Genomic DNA, 17,669 nt, shown 5'->3' on the forward strand with positions numbered 1-17,669 from the left:
CAACTTATTCTTTTTTCTCTTTTTTTCTTTGAGCCTCTGAGTGTGTGCCCCGCACAGGTTTAGGGAGAAACCTCGTAAGAACAGAACAGACCCAACTTTGGGGCGGGCAGTGTGCCCCAAGCACCCTCTGGGGGGTGACCAGCCTTAAATGTGACCCTGTAAGGTGTCCTTCCTCCCCTTGCACTTTCTTCCCAAGAGAGGAAGAGCCTCTGGGGCAGGGAGTGCGGGAGCCTTTGGCCACCGGTCTGCTCGGCTGCAGGTGGACAGATCAACTACCCCTGCCAGGGCTGCACCCCCCAAAACAGACAAGCTCTCAATTCTGCCTCTGCCTGCGGGAGAAGGAAAGAATGAGAGTTGTACATAGGGAACCCCAAAACTTCCGTGCCAGAGAGCGCTCTGAGAGACCCACCCCCACCCCCACCACCCAGCATGGCCAACTCTGCCCTATAACCTCTGACCTGCCTGCCAGCCAGCCATGTGGGGCCCATACTGCCAATCTCCACCTCCCCAGTTCCCACCCTGTGAAGCCCCCAATGGCTAGGCCCTTCCAGCCATCAGCTGCAGGGGACGTGGGGCAAGGAGAAGGCCAAGCCCCCCTCATTCCACCCGCAACACACGTACCTGGAGACTGCCCGGGGCCCCTACATAACCCACCCACCCAGCCTGAGGGCCCCTGAAGGGCAGGGGGAGTGTCCGGGGCAGCAAAGACAAAGCGCCTGCAGGAAGAGTAATTCTTTTCTTAACTAAAAATGGAGAATTTCAGTCAAGTTGTCCTGAGCAGAACTGCCAGGTGTGGGAGGGCCGGGGGAGCTCTGCAGATGGCCCAGAGCTGGGGGCTGCCAGGTGACGCACAGGGTTGTCACAAGCGCCGTCTACGCCCCACCCCGGCCAGGCAGATGACCCCTCTGGCGTCAGCATCCTGGTGATGGACTGGAAGGGCCCTTCCAGCCAGGACAGTGAATGACCCCCTGAGGGCCATTTTGGGGTCTGCCACCAGCTCCAAGTTTCTCTCCTCACTCCTACAACAACAGGCCCAGCGATTCCCAACACTCGGCAGAGCTGGAGGGGCCCGGCCGGGGCTGGGCAGGGAAGGCCAGCCCACACCCCTGCCTGGGCTGGGGTCCAGGACTGAGATTTCGGCCACTGCGGCTGAGCATGCAGCTGCTGGCACTGCCCGCTGCCGGCACTCCACCCAGCACCCCAACCAGGGCTGGAAACAGCCAGAGGGACCGGGGGGCCCTGGTCCGGCCGCCATCAGTCCGGGGACCAGTCACTTTCCCTTGGTCTTTCAAACTGGGGTGCAAGGTGGTGAGTTGTTTTCCTTTTTCACAGTGAACTTTAAAAAATAGTATCTAATAATATCAATTGCTCTTTTCCTGCCTCTAAAAGCAATACAGAAAATTTGTGTGCAATGCAGAAAACTTGCAAAACACAGAGAAAATAAAGGGAAAAATATCTATAAATCCACGACCAAGACACCCACCGTCAGTATTTTGGCAAACGCCCTTCTGACTTTTTACTGTGTATGTGTGCATGTATTTTAAAGCAGGATCATGGAGGGACACTGCTTTGGGTTTTCCTCCACGTGGCATCAGGTAGCTCACATCTCTGTATTCTTGCATCTGTTCTCCAAATTTCCTTTGTGGTTCTAAAGTTCCGGTCCCAAGTCATTCACAAGCCTTCTTTCATCTCCCTCCTGAGAACCCTACGAGAAACCCTAAGCACCGACCATCCTGGAGGCAGCCCTGGTCAGCAGCCCTGCCCGCCCCCACCCCCCACAAGGCACCCAAGAAGGTCTTTGTCCAGCCTCAGCGGCCACCACCCAGCCCCTAGATTGGTCACAAACCAAAGGACGTACTGGGCACTGCTGGGGCCGAAGCCCATGTGACGAAGAAGAATGTGTCGGTCACAAGGCCCCCAAACCTGACCAAGGCCTGTGCTGTGTTCACCTTAGAGAAGGTCCAAGCAGCCCAGGGCCTCCAGGAAAACTCACCTGCTCCAGCAAACAGGCAGGGGAGAGGCCCAGCGCTGGCGCCCAGGGCCCCAGGCAGCCTCCAGCCAGCCGGCCCCCTCCCCTCTAGAACGGCCACCACATCCTCCCAGCAGAGGGTCACACCCCTCCCCCAGGGCAGGAGCCGGACTCATCCATGTTGGGCCCTGCTACAGACTGAAGGTGCTCCCCCACAGCTCTCGGGTTGAATACTACCCCCCAAGGGGATGGTATCAGGAGATGGGAGTCTCTGGGAGGCGATCAGGACGTGACGGTGGCGCCCCTCTGATGGAATCAGCGCTTTTATAAAGGAGGCCCCTGAGAGCTCCCTCCCCTTCCGCCGCACGCAGCTGCGGGGAGAAGACGCCACCTGTGAACCGGAAGCGCCCTCGCCGGACCACGAGCCGCCTGAGCCTTGGTCTTGGACTTTCGGCCTCCAGAACTGACAGGAATCAGTGTGAGTTGTGTGAGCCCCCCAGACTGTGGGCTTTTTGTTGCCGATGAAGACAGTCCCCCCTTCCACTAGGGCTTCAGACGGTGCCCGGCGTGTCCTGTAAGTCTCTAAAACGTGTCTGTTGCCTTGAGTGTTTAACAGTCACCATTGACTGAGTGCTCACCACACACCGGGCACGACCCTGAGGGCTCTCGTTACGTGAGCTCTTTTACTTCCCACGACCGCCGCCAGAAGGAGTGGTCTCACTGTCACCCCGTTTTCAGGTGGGAAACCAAGACACGGAGAGGAAGCAGCCGGCCCAGCAGCACAGTGTGGGCGAGAGTGAAGCCGAACTGAGCCAGCGCGCTAAACCATCGCCCCGCTCTGCCTGCAATCCTTGCCCGGCCTCCAAAGGCCAGCCTATAAAATCGCACAGGGCCCACTGGCACTGCACCCGCACAGCGCTGAGCCCCGGCCACACACCCTGCAAGGTGGGCCCTGTGATTCCTGGGCCACAAACGTGGTCACCGAGCTGGAGAGCAGTGAGGCTGGGACAGGCGCAGAAGCAGCCCCTGCCAGGCCTCAGGCTCTGGACCTCCCCTGTGCCAGCCCACCACTGCCAGGTAGGCTGAATTCCACCCCAGCCAGGCAGGAGCAGCCCCGTGAGGTGGCACCAGCGAGGGCAGGAGCGGCAGGGCAGGTTTTGGTGGTAGGGAGCAGTAGACGGATGCAGCTGTGGGGCTGGGAGCACCGGGGGCTGCCTTCCAGTGTGGTCTCAGGCCAGCCGTGACCTGCGTGATCTGTCCACCTTGCTGGGCTCCAGGAGGACCAAGAGACTTTGCAGATACAGTATCCAGCCCAGGGCCTGGCACGTAGTAAGTGCTCAATCAGGAGATGGTTATGGAGGGGAGGGTGTAGCTCAGTGGTAGAGCACGTGCTTAGCATGCACAAGGTCTTGGGTTCAATCCCCAGTACCTCCACTAGGATAGACAAATAAATAAACCTAATTACCCCCACCCCCGCCCCCCAGGAAGATGGTTATGACTAACAAGGACCAGCAGAATCAGAGGAAGTGCCGCAAGTGAAGGGGGAACAGCTGGAAGGGCCGGGACTTGGGTCAGAGACAAAAAATTCGGGAGGGAGGCCACAGCCCAACAGCTGGCTCCAAGACAGCTGTCTGCAGGAGCCTGGCCTCATCATTTAAATACTAAGAGAGATGTAAATATCTGAATGGGGGCCCCCTCCCCTAGCCCAGCCTCACTGGGGAAGGGGACAAGGCTCCCTCCTTCACCAGTGTCCCCAGCCCTCCCCTAGCTGCCCCCAAAATTCAGTGTTTCCCCAGGGCCAGGAGGTGGGGTGGGGGCAGCAATCAGTGAGGGAGGGAGGGAGGGAACACGACTCCGCTGCCCTCTCTGCACTGGGCCTGCAAAGGTGTGAATGAATGAGAGCCTTCCCCATCTCAGCCCCTGGGGGCTCCAGGCCTGCCAAGGCTTTCTTTTGTAGTTTAACAAAAAAGCAAAGCAGCCCCTTCAGAGGTTTTCTGATGGCGGCCCTGGGCCTAAAGCTTGCCACTCCAAACCTACTCCACCCTCATGCCCCTCTCCCACCGGGATTCTTCACCACCCAAGTCCCTCCCAGCTCTCTGACCAGGAGGAAAGATGGAGTCTGGATTCCCTTCCTGCCCCCACTCTGCTTACAAGCACAGTCCTCTCCCATAACCTTCCATCACCTTCCATCTTGGTGCCAAGGGCACCTGTGCCAGGTATGGGCACAACAGTGTCTTCCAAACAAATTGCGTCTGCCTGGAGACCCTGCCTGGCAAACTTCTACCCAGGACTCTGGTTAGGTGTCCCTTCCTCCAGGAAGCCTTCCTGAACCTACCCTTCTGGACTCTTGCCTGGACCCCGAGAACATAGAACAGAGCTAGCACTTAGCTGGCGCCCACAGATAGCTGCTGAATAAACAAATGGATGAGCTGACCGCCTCTCCCACTCTGGCCTCCTCCTGGCCCGCCAGAGGACGGGATTCCAGCACTGACTTCATTTTGAACTGAAGGGAAAAACACGAAAACCCGGCTACTTTACAGAGCACTCCTCCCCTGGCTTGTAATGGGGGACTGGAGGCAGGGGACAGCAGAGAAGGCCGCCCCTCTAGGCCTCGTGTGGAGCCAGGAAAACTTGTCTGCTTTTACTGTAGACACTGTCCGTCTCCTGGGACTCGGGGGCAGGGGCCTGGCCTGCCCCTCATAGGGAAGCTGCCCACCCACGTGGAGAGGAGGGCCAGAGAGCCCTGCTCAGGGCCGGCTTCCTGCGCCAGGGAGGGGCCAGGCCGGAGTGCAGGATGAGATCCTGCCTAGGGAGGCACAGTCTGCTGGCCACTGACAGGTCAGAACCATGTTCCAGGAGACAGGGGAGTCCAGGGCGGGGGCAGGGGTGGCAGTTGGTGAGACGGCAAGGTGGCCAGAATCTAGACCAGCCCCGCTGCCCCGGATGCCTCTCTCTTCCCGCCGAAAAGGAAGATGAAACTGTTCCATGAGTTAACCTCCTGCAGGCAGGAGGTGGGGGTGCTGTCTGTGTTCCAGGTGGCTCCTGTCACCATTCCTGGGGGACCCTCAGCTCAGCCTCCCCCCAGCCAAGGAGGTGCTAGAAAACCCCCAGGCCTTGCCCCAGGGGACAGTTAGAAGCCCACTGGCCAAGAGAGCCATTAGCCAGCACACCTCCAAGGGCAGGGAAAGACTGTGGGCTTGAGGGGGTAGAAAACCAGACACAGAATTAAGGGAAAAGACCTGACACTGGCTGCAAAGCGCTCCGAGCTCGAACCCCTCCTTGTAAGAGAGAGGGAAAAACCAGTCCCAGGAATTGCCAGCTCAGCCTTACCAGGACCTGGGCGGCAAGACAAACCCATCTCCTCACCCCGACCCCACCCCCTGGAAGACCCACCTGAGGCCCTGAGGGCACCCTGGTCCCCACCTGCACCCAGGGAACAACCATCTGATGGAGGTGAGGGTGGGGCCACCTCTCCTGCCTCCCTCCCCCATCTCATCTGGCTCTCCCTAGAGGCCATTCCAAGTGTTTGAAGACAGAGGCTCTGGGCCTTGGGGACAGGGACACAGGAAGCTCTAAGTGCGTCAGGGAGGGCACACTAATGCGTTCAAGGCCAGACCCCTTGATTTTCTGGATTTTGCAACTCTGGGCTTCCCCAGGTGGCCCAGAGATTATGGGGGACAGAGAAGGCTGAAGATGGGGCGGGGGTCTCAGCATCCCTGGAGGGGCTGTCAGAGACTCAGGAACATGGCAAAGAGGGTTGACAGGGAAAAACACCAAACACAAGAAAGAAAGAGGCGGGTTGGAGCCTCATTCCCAGGCTCCCCGCCTCCCCCGCAGCCCTGCTCCGTTGTTCGGGATTAGGGGGTGTGCTGTCTGTGTATATCCACCGCTGAAACAGACACCACCCTCTTAAATTTCTGGACACTGGCAGCACTTAAAAAAATGACAACAAACTTGAAGTTTCTAGACCGTCCCCTGGTCCAGGCTGAATGGAGCCTCCGACCGGGCTCTGTCCAGACCAAATTAAACAGCCCAGGCCCAGAAATGCCCCAGGCGCCAGGGGTGTCCAGGGACCAACCGCTGGGTCTGTTTGGATGGAGAGATAACAAATCCTCAGCCTTCAGGGACCATGTTCCAGAGAGTTCCAGACCGTTTGGTCTCATAAGCAACTCAGCCTCCAAATTTGGGAAAAGCCGAGAGGACTCTGGAAAGATAGCCACTGTTTGACCATTTGTTCCTCGGTGGCTTTGTGAAGAGGAAGTGAAGGAACTCGTTTCCTGGCTGGGTTTCTGGGATGAATCAAAAAACTGAAATCCCCTGGGGCCTCAACCTCTGATACCTGTCCCCCCAGAGCCCCTTGGCTGCCAGCATCCCTTAGCCCCTACCCCGCCCACCATTCACACACCACCTGGTCCCTGAGGGTCTACAGCATGCCCCCAGGGTTCCTGCCCTCGGGGGGCTCCGAGCCCAGCGGGAGCACCTGGTCTGGCCTGGCAGGAAGGTGGGATTCCATCCTGGGTCTTGGGGCCACCGTGGATCCCTAGAACCTGACCCCAGGTCCCTGCTGCTGGCCCTGTGCTCCTGTCAGTCCCCCAAAGAGACCCTTCTGAGCATCAGTCAGCCCACCCCCAGCATGGTGAGTGAAGGGCACTCAGCCGGTAAACCCAGGGACAGGGGCGGTTTGCAATAATGGTGGTGTCTGAGCCTGAACCGTGGTAGGGCCTTGATCTCTGAACGTGGTCTCCTCTGACCTGCTGGACATTTAAGGAGAAAGAGGTGGGGGGGCGGGGTTGTTATGCTCAGCCATTGCCAGGATAAGGGCTGCAGCACCCCTGAGGGGTGTGCCAAGGCCACAGTTGCCAGGATGAGAAGTCCGTGGCCCCTGCAGAGCAAAGATGCCATCTGCGTGTTGGTACTTCCCTTGGTGATGTCTCATCATGAATGGGCTGCCAGGCCACTGCTCCCACAGCAGGACCGCCTCACCCAGCGCTGGCCATGCCCGCCGCTGACCCCGGGGGCTCGTGCTCTGGTGGGTTCATTTCTCCAGGCATGGAGGCCCCAGCCGGTGCCCAGGCTTCCCCCGCCCTCGGCAGGGCAAAGATGCAGACTAACTGGCCCCCAGGACAAGTTAGAGGCACACAGCTCTAGCCTCGGAGCCCTGGCTCACCCCGACTGGCCCCAGATGGGACTGTCCTGCTAGCTCCTGATCTGCAACACAATCAGGAGTTGCGAAGGGCGGCTGGGGGAGGAGGATGCCCTGCCCAGCATGCCCGTCCCTGACACCAGCTCCCGGTCCTGACTCCCTTTCAGCAAGGCTGGCGGCCAGCAGAGCTACAGGCAGGTGACCTCACCCTACTGTCAGGTTGTCCAGCGCAAGCCTGTGTCACTGTCTGCAGGCCAGGCCAGTGGTCCACTCATCTGGGACGCTCTGGGGTCAGGAGGGTGCAGGGGAGACTGGGATGACCTTCCCAGTGAAGGAACCCTGAAGCCCACGTGACCCCAGCCTCCGCTCTGACAGGGAGAGAGCTTGACATCTGCAGATGGAGCGTCCCCCAGGCCCAGGCAAGGGCTCCCACGCTGGCCAGCAGCCCGGGTATCTGCTGGACTCAGAGGGACCCCCAGGCAGGTTTCGTGGGTGCCTCACTCACCTCCACCCCTGCGGGAACCAGACAGACCCTTGCCTGTGGCCTCTGAGCCTCTTCGCTTCCATCACCAGATTCCTGCATTCGGGCATCCACACCCACCCGTCCCACACCCCGAGCTCCAACAGCAGCAGCACCCACTACCCCCTCCCCCGTGAGCAGGAAACAGGCCCAGTGCTGTGGGCTATACCCCCAGGACAACCCTCAGACAGCGATGTTTAAGACCCCTCTTAACAGAGGAGGAAACTGAGGCTCAGGGGCCACGACACCCTTCCCTACCCAGCTGTCAAATGGCAGAGTGAGCTTGCCCTCCTAAGCATTACACCACACAGGCTCCCAGCTGCCATGCCCATCACCTTCCCCAAAGGCCCTCTCCCTTTGGATAGCTCTGCCCACTTGTCCCTTTCAAAACCTTTCCGGAGACCCATGTCCTCCAGAAAGCCTTTCCAGGCTGATGCCTCACAGCACGGGGTGTCCATGCTCACCCCCACCTCCCTGGTCCACATCTGACCCCTGGTCCAGCTGGGAAGCCGATCTCGGAGGGGCTTCTGCCACCTGGCACACAGGTGTCCACTCTCTCCCTCACAACCAGGATGGTGCGTGGGCCTGGTCCCAGGCCCTGGACACAAGAGCAACAGGCTAGCGCAGCAGGTGGCAGTCAGACCCGTAAAGGAGCCGTCCCCTCGTAGCTACGAGCAGACACGAGCAGAATCCCGGCAAGGCTGGCTCCTCCAGTCCAGCTGAGTGACCTCATCGCCACTGTGGCTCCTGCCCTGGCCACAGAGGGAGAACTGCACGGAGGCTGTACTCACCAGAGGCCTGAGTCTTGCTGAAAAGCAGATTCCTCCCTCAAGAGGCCCTCTGGCATTAATTAGGGGCAGATCCGTACCCATTACCAAGCTATGGGCCTCGTCCTCCTGGGAGGAGAAGGGCACCTGGATCCAGCCGTCATGGGAGCCGTTGTCCAGGAGGTACCTGGGCTCCCAGACAAGCAGGCCCATCTGCACCACCCCATCTCCCCAGGAGACCCTCTCCTTGCCCTCCTCCCGCGCGCGTGCTCTGGGCCCAGAGCCTGCCCGGCCTCCAGGACACCGCTGGGACGGTCCTCAAGCAGACGGCAGAGGGTTCAGAAGGGCAGACACAGCCTCTAGGCGGGAGAGCACGGCTCCGGGACCGGAGTGCCTGGGTCCTGAGCCAGACTGTGTTTCAACAAACATCAAGGACTTTTAGAATTCTTTCGCTGCATGCAAATCTGGTTACAGCAAACAGTGCTGGGGAAAGTAGGCCAACAGCTGGCACTTGGAAGGGCTTTAGCTACACAAAGACCCGAGTTGTAATCGCGTTCGCGATAACAGATTTGGCCTGTTTTCACTAGAGAACACGGCAGCCGACAGCCCCGTGCCTCCGGCGTCCCGGAGCCAGCCGGGAAGGAGTCACTGCTTCCGCCGCCCCACCACGCGGGGAGCGCCAGGTGCCCGGGCCACCTGAGGCCCATCCTCGCACAGGGAAAAGTGGGAAGTGAGACTCTCTAGAAAAATCGCATCACCGAAGTACAAAATACTCCTCTTCCCCCTACATGGGGGTCTCCACAGAGCCCTGAGATCCTCCTTAGAGGGACAGCAGAGACCGGTGTGGGGAGGTTCGTGTCCAGGAAGGACACTGCCACCCTCTCAGTCCCTGGGGGAGACCTGAACCCACAGACGCATCCAAAATAGAAGCCGGGCCGAATCCCCGTGCCACCTCGGTGACGTGACAGACCTTAACGATCTCGCCCTCAATCCTCCAGGGTGAGGAGGGAGATGGGCAGGAATAATAGGATGGAAAGAGAAGCTGTTCCCCAGGGAAGAGGGCAGATGTGCCCAGGATACGGGGCATCAGCAGAATTTTAACTCAAGGTACCCATTCCCCCACACCCTGCACGCATACACTTGGGGCAGCCTCCCCTCTGTACCGCAAGGCGTGCTGCGCCGGCTTGGATACTGTCATTGCTCCAAATCTCTGGGAAACACCCCCCTCAGGGCCCTTCGGCCACTGCAGGGTCCTAGTCTGCTTGGATTAAAAATCACCCCCTGCAACGCCGCTAGGGCTCAGAACTCGCCTGGCTTTGGAGGTGGCCCAGGGGGCCTCTGTCCTTCAGCCACTGACATGAGCTTCAAGACGGGCCACGTCCCCCAGCCTCAGGAACTATCAGGATCCCTGGTCCCCGAGGTGCTGGGGTGTCCTCCCACTCCTTTGACCCTACCTTGCAAAAACGGAGACACCAATCGGGCAGCCCAGGCAGAGGACCCCCACTGGCCCCACAGAAACAGACGGGTGCTGCTCCAGCCCCGATCTTGGCCACTCCAGCTGCCTCCCCTCGACAGTCCAGGCTCCCGGTGGGCTGGGCACACCTGGCCCTCTGCGGTCACAGGCTGGTCCTGCCTTATGCCCCAGCCCCTAACGGACCAGACCAGTGCATTCCGGCCTCCCCCACTCCTGCTCTCTGCCCCTAGCCTGAATGCGCTCCGCCCTCCCTCCCTCCTGCCACCAAATTCCACCTCCTCCACAATGACCTTCCTCTGCCCGGGCTCTGCCAGCCTCCATCACCTGCTGCTGTGCCAGGTCAGACACCCCTCCTCCTTCTCAGATCCGTCCTTCCCACGTCCGTCTGCCAAGGCTGTCAGACCCAACACCCAACTCTACTCCCAGTTCCTGAGGCCCTTAGGGAGGCCGCCTTTCTCGCCCCCAAGCTGACTGTCCTGAGCCTCTCTCTCACACACACACACACACACACACACACACACTCTCATACACGTACACACACTCATGCACATGTCCACTCAGCGGCTCTGCCTCCCCTGCCTTCAGAGCACCCCAAGTCTTCAGGGCACACAACAGGGAAACTGAGGCACACAGGACCAGAGGGTCGGAGGCCCCGCTCCCTAGAGCAAGAAACCTCCCCCTAAAGGCAGGGGGCTGCCAACTGTTACACCAGGATGGTCTCAATGAGGCCATTGTCTCTGACCAAATGAGAGGGTTGAGAAGCTGCCTGGAAGCAGCTGCAGAAGCCACCAGCATCTCCAGATGGGGCACCCCAGGACAGGGACGGAGTTACATACTAGTACCCGGAGGCAGAGGCACTGACAACCCACGTGGCACGAGCTGTGACAGCTGTAAGACCACACAGCCCTCAGCTCTCCGCCTCCCTATTCTGCTTCAGGGCTCCCATTGCCTCCCCAGAAATCCTACGTCCAGCTTGCTTTTGGGTCAGGGACTAAGAGCCAATCATACCCCCAAAGACCACAGGAAAACGTACACAGAGCAGGACCTGAAGGGGGCAGCCATCTCCAGATCGGCTAAGTCTCCAGTTCGGACACTTAGGAGTTGAAAGCCCCCTAAGGAGCCTCCCCAAATCGCAGCAGCGGGAGGGCTGCTCCGGACAAGCAGGAGAAACAGAAGGGAGGAGATCCAGGGAGACTCTGGTATAAGCGTGCACTCCAAGAGGTCCAGGTGGCAGAGTACAAGCCGTCACATCTCTGCAAACCCAGGCCTCCCCTTGTTCAGTGCTCATCGCCGGAGTCAGAGAAGCGCTCCCACTACAGACCCAACTCTTGCACAGGATGCCGCCACTGGACCCCAACCCACTCCGGGCTCCACCCGCTGCTCAAGCTCGTCCAGTCCTAGCCCAGAATTACAGCCTCTGGGGCTCTGACTGGGGTCCAGCCAGGCTCTGGTCCCCAGAAGTGCCCCTGCAGATGGGGGCTGTCCTCAGGCGGGCCATGTGCACAGCTGGGCTCAGAACGCCCAGATCCCAGCCCTGACCCTGTCGTGGAGGGAGGAGGACCTCCCTGCTAGGCCTGGCACCGGGACGTCTGTGTCTGTTAAATCCTTTCAGACCAGCCTCCCCGAGGCCGGGCCCACCAGAGGGCTCTACCCGCGGCTGCCTGGGAGCCCCTCCGAGGGGCGGGGGCTCCGGGTCCGAACAGAGGCAGGCCCGCCCCTCAGAAATCTGGCTCAGAAGTGCTGGAGACCATTGTGTGAGCTTCTCTTTCCACCGCAGGACGCAGGATGCAGGAACAGAGCCACAGGCAGTCACGAGGGCGCAGGAAAGCGCGCACACACACAAGTCCAGGACCGGGATGCCCTACCGCGTCCGGCGGGAGAAGCCCCCAAGTCTCTCCACACTTTGTAAACCCCGAAGGGGGGAGGGGACGAAAAAGCGCTCCCTACCGGCACGCAGGCCCCTCCTTCGCCCCACTGCCAGACTCCAGGAGGCCGATGAGGATGTCCCCAGGCCCGGATGGGAGCCCATGGTATGCCTCCCACTAGACCCCGCCACAGCCTGGGCCGTGTCCACTCGGGGCCCTCCCCAGCCTGAATTCGGCTCAGCCCGGGCCCCGAAACTGGTGTGGGGGAGGGGGCTGTCCTGCGGGAGGGACGCGGGGGCGGGTAACTAGCTCCCCCAGCCCGCCGCGGGGCGGAGTGTCGTAGGGAGAGGACCGAGCGATAGCCTAGAGGGAAACTGCGCGCCGCTGCTGTTCGAGGAAGCCCCGCGAGCCCTCGAGGAGACTGTCGTCGCTCGGCAAACACAAACAACAATAAAAGGAAGGAAACTCGGCGGCAGCGCTCAGGGCGAGCGTAGGGGACGGCAAGGGAGCGCGGTCCCCTCGGTCCCCCGAACGGGGTTCCCCATGAAGGCGACGCGGGCGCAGGGCGCGGGTCGCGTGGTGGGAGGGCGCCCCATCGGGGTCCCGCTTCCCCATCCGCGCCCCCGTTCCGCGCCGGGCCCGCCCCAAGGGGCCCCCGAGCACGGCCGCGGCGCGGTGGCCAGCCGGCACCCACCTTCGAAGTCCGAAATGATCCCATCCAACTGCGCGTTGACCGCGGGGTCCGACATGGTGGCTCACGGGCAGCGCGACGCGCGGAGGGCGGCGGCGAGGAAGCGCCCCGGCCCGCCCGGGCCCTGCGCGCTGGCTGGGGGGCCGCGCCCGCGCTCCCGCCGTGCAGAGCTGGCCGCCGGAGCCCCTCGGCCCCCGGGCTCGGCTGAATGAATGGGGGAGGAGGGCGGGCGCCGGCGCTCCCCGCTCCCCGCTCCCCGCGCCCCCGCCCCGCCCCGCCCCCGCCTCCCAGGCGGATCAGGTTCCCGCACCCGCGGCCCGGCCTCCCCGTCTCGCACTGGCTGCTCCGCCCGCCTGTCAAGGCAGGGCCTGGGGGTGCTGGGGCCCAAAACGGCCGCTGGAGGGACAAGCAGAGTCCTGGGCGCCCGACCCGAGCGCCCCCCTTCTCCCCGCCTGGCCCGCGCCCAGGGGACGGCGACGGACGCGGCCCCGGCGCCCTCCTCCCCCCGCCGGACGCCCCGCTGCGGCCAGATGTGGGCGGATGTGGAGGCCGGGCGGCTGCACGGGGGCGGTGCCGAGGGTGGGGAAGAGATTCCTCCCCTTCCCTGGGGCGCAGGGTTCCTTCTGCGGGAGGTTTTATTTACGCAGCCAAACAAAGTTCGCCGCCGCCGCCGACTTCCCGCGCTCAGCGCCTCCAAGGGTTAAGCGCTCCAGCTGGCGGCCTGCAGGATCCTGGCCTGTAGGCCAGGAGCCGACGAGCGAGGGGCGCGCGCCAGAGTCACGTGACCCGGGGCGGGGAGGGGGCACCGAAACCCACCGGCTCGGGGCACCCCTCCCGCTACTCCCTACTCCCAGCCCTCCGCCCCCGAGGTCGCTGCCGCAACCTCGGGGGCGGGTGTCCGAAAAGGCGCCGGCCCACCGGGGACGTGGGGCAAGGACAGAGCACCCTTGTCAGAACAGCCAGGGACACGTGCCACCCCCACACTCCACTGCAAAGGGCTAGATACTGGGTTCTCCCGAATACGGAGCAGATACTTCAAAGTATCTGAAGTAAGGAGTTGGGGACCAGGGAGAAAGAGGCCTTCGGTGAGGCCCTGCCCCATCTGGCCCACACCTCAGGCCTGGCCTTGGCCTCCAGGGCATTTACCCCTGTTACTTTCAAGGCAGGCGGGTCCCAGGGGCTGGGTACAGAAGGATGGCCTGGAACTTGAGAAGCAGCAGGGAAGGGCCCTCCAGGTCTGCCACCAACAATGGGGGAGGGAGGGTCTCTCCCACTCCCCCTGGCTGAAACAGTGAGGCCCCTCATTACCTTAGACCGAGGGCCTCCACCCCAAGTCAGGGGCCCATGTCAGAATTCACAGCAGGGAATGGCCCTCTCTGAGCAGATGGACAACTGCACTAAGGTGCCCTGGGTGCGGCACACGAGTGCCTAGAGCTCACCCTGGGTCTCAAACTGGTCACTGCCACTCCCCTCTGGGCCCTCACACCCCGGCTCTGAAAGATCCCAAAAGCACAGGGGATGCTGCGGTCTGACCACCATCCTGGTAATGCGGGGGCGGGGGGTGCTTGCAGAGAAGGCGCTGGGTTTGGGGAGCTTTTTAAGTTGATGAAATCGAGTCCTTCCTTTTTAAGGAAAGCAGTCACTCCCTCCCTCATGCTTTGGATATTTTGAACTATTTTCAACCAAGTGAGTTTGTGGACATGGAACTGCAAAACCACAGACATTTCAGATGCGCACACGCCCTCTGTAAGGGAGCCGGGGTTTCAGAAATGGAGTCACCACTGTCATTAATAGCACCCGGATGGCTTCCACAGCAGCCCGGGGCGTTTCTTGTCTGCAAACCAGCACCTGGACTGCCTGATAGTCCAACCCTCTGGGCCACCTGTCCACCCCGTATTTGGGACTTTGGTGGTCCACTGCCCCGAACGCCACAGCCCCCATGGGAAGATGCTGGGTTGCCAGGATGGAGCGGTGTGCAGCTGGGTCGCTGGTCCATCGCGTTATTCTCCAGTGTTTTTATAAAAAGCACCCGGTGAGTGTAGTCACACCCGTGCGATTGTTCTCCCAGAGAGCTGGCACAAAGTCCTACCCGGTTAGCAGAGGGTCAGCTCACTGTGCATTATTCATTTCCATTCACGGTGGAGCGAAACATACTCATGCTTATCTCCTCGGGGAGCCCAGCCAAGGGTGCACGCCTCCCCAGAATGCTCCCCAATGGGACCCCAAAGGACAATGGCAGGAAGGAGCGGACCTCCGAGGCCAGAAGGGCCCCCTGTTGGCACAACTGTGCTCCAGAGCCCATCCAGTCCATCCCCCTGCCTCCGGCCCCCCTTCACTTAACCACCAGGGCTGCCATGGCCAGGCCTAGACACCTCCAGGTAAGGCAATTCCCACATCCCCTCAGGAAACCCAACCCAGCGCTTGGCCACACTCCCAGCCCGGAAGTTCACCCTTGTATCTAACCAACTGCTCTAATTGTACACCATTTATTTCCTCTTTTTTTCCTGTCCTCTGAGGAGATGGGAAACAGCTGGGCACCACCCTTCAAGTAATAATTACCTTCTCCAAACTCGAGGACAACCCAGTTGCTCCTTGGCCTTCTCTTTCTCAGCTTAAATCATCCGTCCCCGGTCCTTTAATCATCCCCCAGCCTTTGATCACTTCTGATGACTGTGTCCAAACTGGGGCTCTGGGACTTTCATAAGGACTGATTCCCTGAAGAGTGGGGAGCGCCGCCTGGCCCCCTCTCCCAGGGCATGAGAATTCAGGGCCGGGGTCTGGACAAACGATCCTGGTAGGGGCACTGGGCAGACGAAATGAGCAGCAGCAGCAGCAGAGAAGAAAATGAGCTTAAATTTGGCAGAAAAAAAGGATGGCAAGGCCTGAACGCTCCCAGGGAAATGGGGAAGGCAAGACTCCCGGGGAGGGTGTGAGTGGGGGACATCACAGGGGCCACCGACCTCACAAGTCCAATACGACACTTGTGGTGGGGGAACAGAGGCCCCCCAAAGATATATCCCCCCGAACCTCAGAATATGACCCGATTTGGAGTAAGGATATTTGCAGCTGTAATTAAGGTAAGGATCTTGAGACCAGATCTTCCCGGATTACAGCAGGCCCTACATCTAGTGGCAAGTGTCCTTATAAGAGACCAAAAAGAAGACACATGGTGCAGAGAAGAGGGCCACGTGAAGTCAGAGGTGGGGCTTGCGGTGATGTGGCCACAAATCAATTAACATTAGGGAACCCCAGAAGAGTAAGAGACAAAGAAAGGTTCTTCCCCAAAGCCTTCAGAGGGCGTTTGTTCACTCTGCTGACACCTCGATTTCGGGCTTCTGGTCTCCAACTGTGAGAGAATCATTTTTGGTTGTTGTAAGCACCCCAGTTTGCAGGCTTTTGTTACGGTGGCCCCAGGACGTGCCTACAGACCTTAAATTCCCAACTGGATCATTCCTTTAGGCCAAAGCTGCCTCCCCCAAAGATGTCGCATAAGCTACAAAACCCATCGTAGGTAGCAGACGCTGCCCTGCAGGTGGCAGTCCTGAGGGAATCCAGGGCACGGGGGTACTCAGACTGCGCGTTTTAATAAGAAAAGCTGGAGCCCAGGGATGGGTGAGAAAAGTGTAAGATGAAGTCAGGTCACGTCTTTCCGGAACTGGAAGGAGCAGGTCTGAAGAGAAACCTCGTAGGTCCAGCCCAGGTGGAGTGACCCCTGCAAAGCATGGGAAGAGCGGGAGGAGGAAACAGAGGGTCGGAAACAGCCGTTTGGCTGGCTTGTCAGTATCCCTGACCCCGCGCGCTAGGTGGGGCGTGGGGAACTGGAGGGAGGACGGTGGCCCTTGGCCCCACAGAACCGGGCCTTTGGACAGGACACCCTATTAAGTGGGCCATCTGGCTCTTCCTAGGCCAGGGCTCCTCCAGGGCAGGGGCCGTATGGTCTCAGGTCTGCATGCACCTGGCACACAGTAGGATCTCCCTAAGCCCCAGCCCCACGGGTCCATCCACCAGCGGCTGGAGCTTCCACAGCCCCCAAGCTTCCTCAGCCCGCCATCCACCTTGCGGCTCAAGCCAAGTATCAAGGTGTCACCCTTGAGTCCTCCCCCTCCCTCCCCCCACCCCGCCAGCGTCGAAGCCATCAGGAAGTGTCGACCTCAGAAAATCTGCAGGCCAGTCTTCTTGTGACCTCAAGTGCCCCCACTCGAGCCCAAGCCCCCTCCGCCAGAGGTGTCCTGCCTAACGTTTAACAACCAGCAAAGCAGCCGCACCTGGTAGGCAGCATTTGCTTATTTTCCGTGGTGTCAACACTCGCACCTTGGCCACCTTGGGGCTCCCGGTGAGACAGCGCTGAAAGCAGACCTGGGACAAGTTTGCAGAAGCCGTTACAATACAGTGTTCCTACCGCACAGACACAACAGAGGTGAAGAACTCAAGCTCAAAGGTGACAGTTAAACGCAGTAAGAGACAGAGGAAGGGGTGAGTTCTGTGTGTGTATCACCTTTCTTCTCAATATATTACTTGTAAGTGATTTAATTCATGCTATATAAACCCATGATTTAATTTTGTAATTTATCTTTTTACCTAATAGAGCAATGCATTTTTTGAGGGGCGGGGGAAAGGAAAAGCTGCTTTATTCAGGAGGATGGCAGCCTGGGGAGAAGGCGGACTTGTGTCCAAAACTCAATTCCTGAGCAACACATTTTTATGGTGGTAAAATATGCCTGATATAAAATTCACCGTTGCAACCCTCTTTAAGCATACAGTTCAGTAGCGCTAAGTATGTTCACACTGCGGTGCAACCATCACCATCACCCTTCTTTACAACTTTTTTCATCATCCTAAACTGAAACTCTATCCTCATTAAACAATAATTCCCCATGTCCGCCCCTTCCCGACCCCAGTCCCTGGCAAACACCATGCTGCTTGCTGTCTCTACGAATCCGACAGCTCAAGGTACCTCAAGTAAGAGGAGTCACACTGTTTGTCCTTTTGTGTCTGGCTTATTTCATTTAGTATAATATCTTCAAGGTTTATTATCCAAGGTGCACATAGTTTAGCACGTGTGAGAATTTCCTTCTTTTTATAGGCCGAATAATACTCCATCGTATGTACGTACCAAGTTTTGTTTATCCATTCATCCATCGATGGACACTTGGGTTGCTTCCCCCTTTTGGCTACTATGAATAATGCTGCGATGAACCTGGGTGTACAAAGATTTCTTTGAGTCTCTGCTTTTAATTTTT

General features: G+C 59.6%; 1 protein-coding gene across 4 annotated transcripts in view; it reads right to left on the reverse strand.

Moving 5' to 3' along the window:
- Positions 1-17,669, reverse strand: part of SEPTIN9 (septin 9) — a 151,424-nt gene that overhangs the window by 80,999 nt on the left and 52,756 nt on the right. Inside the window, exon 1 of one of the 4 annotated variants that reach the window (XM_032456738.1) lies at positions 12,433-12,693. The exons of 2 other annotated variants lie outside the window; for them this stretch is intronic. In XM_032456738.1, the coding sequence (XP_032312629.1) occupies positions 12,433-12,487 (55 nt within the window). In that variant the 5' untranslated portion in view covers positions 12,488-12,693. Of the gene's footprint in view, positions 1-11,820; positions 11,918-12,432; positions 12,694-17,669 lie in introns of those variants that run through there. One more of the 4 variants, XM_032456736.1, reaches the window with a different exon arrangement.

Source organism: Camelus ferus, chromosome 16 (genome assembly GCF_009834535.1).
Source record: "Camelus ferus isolate YT-003-E chromosome 16, BCGSAC_Cfer_1.0, whole genome shotgun sequence".
Taxonomy (NCBI): Eukaryota; Metazoa; Chordata; class Mammalia; order Artiodactyla; family Camelidae; genus Camelus; species Camelus ferus.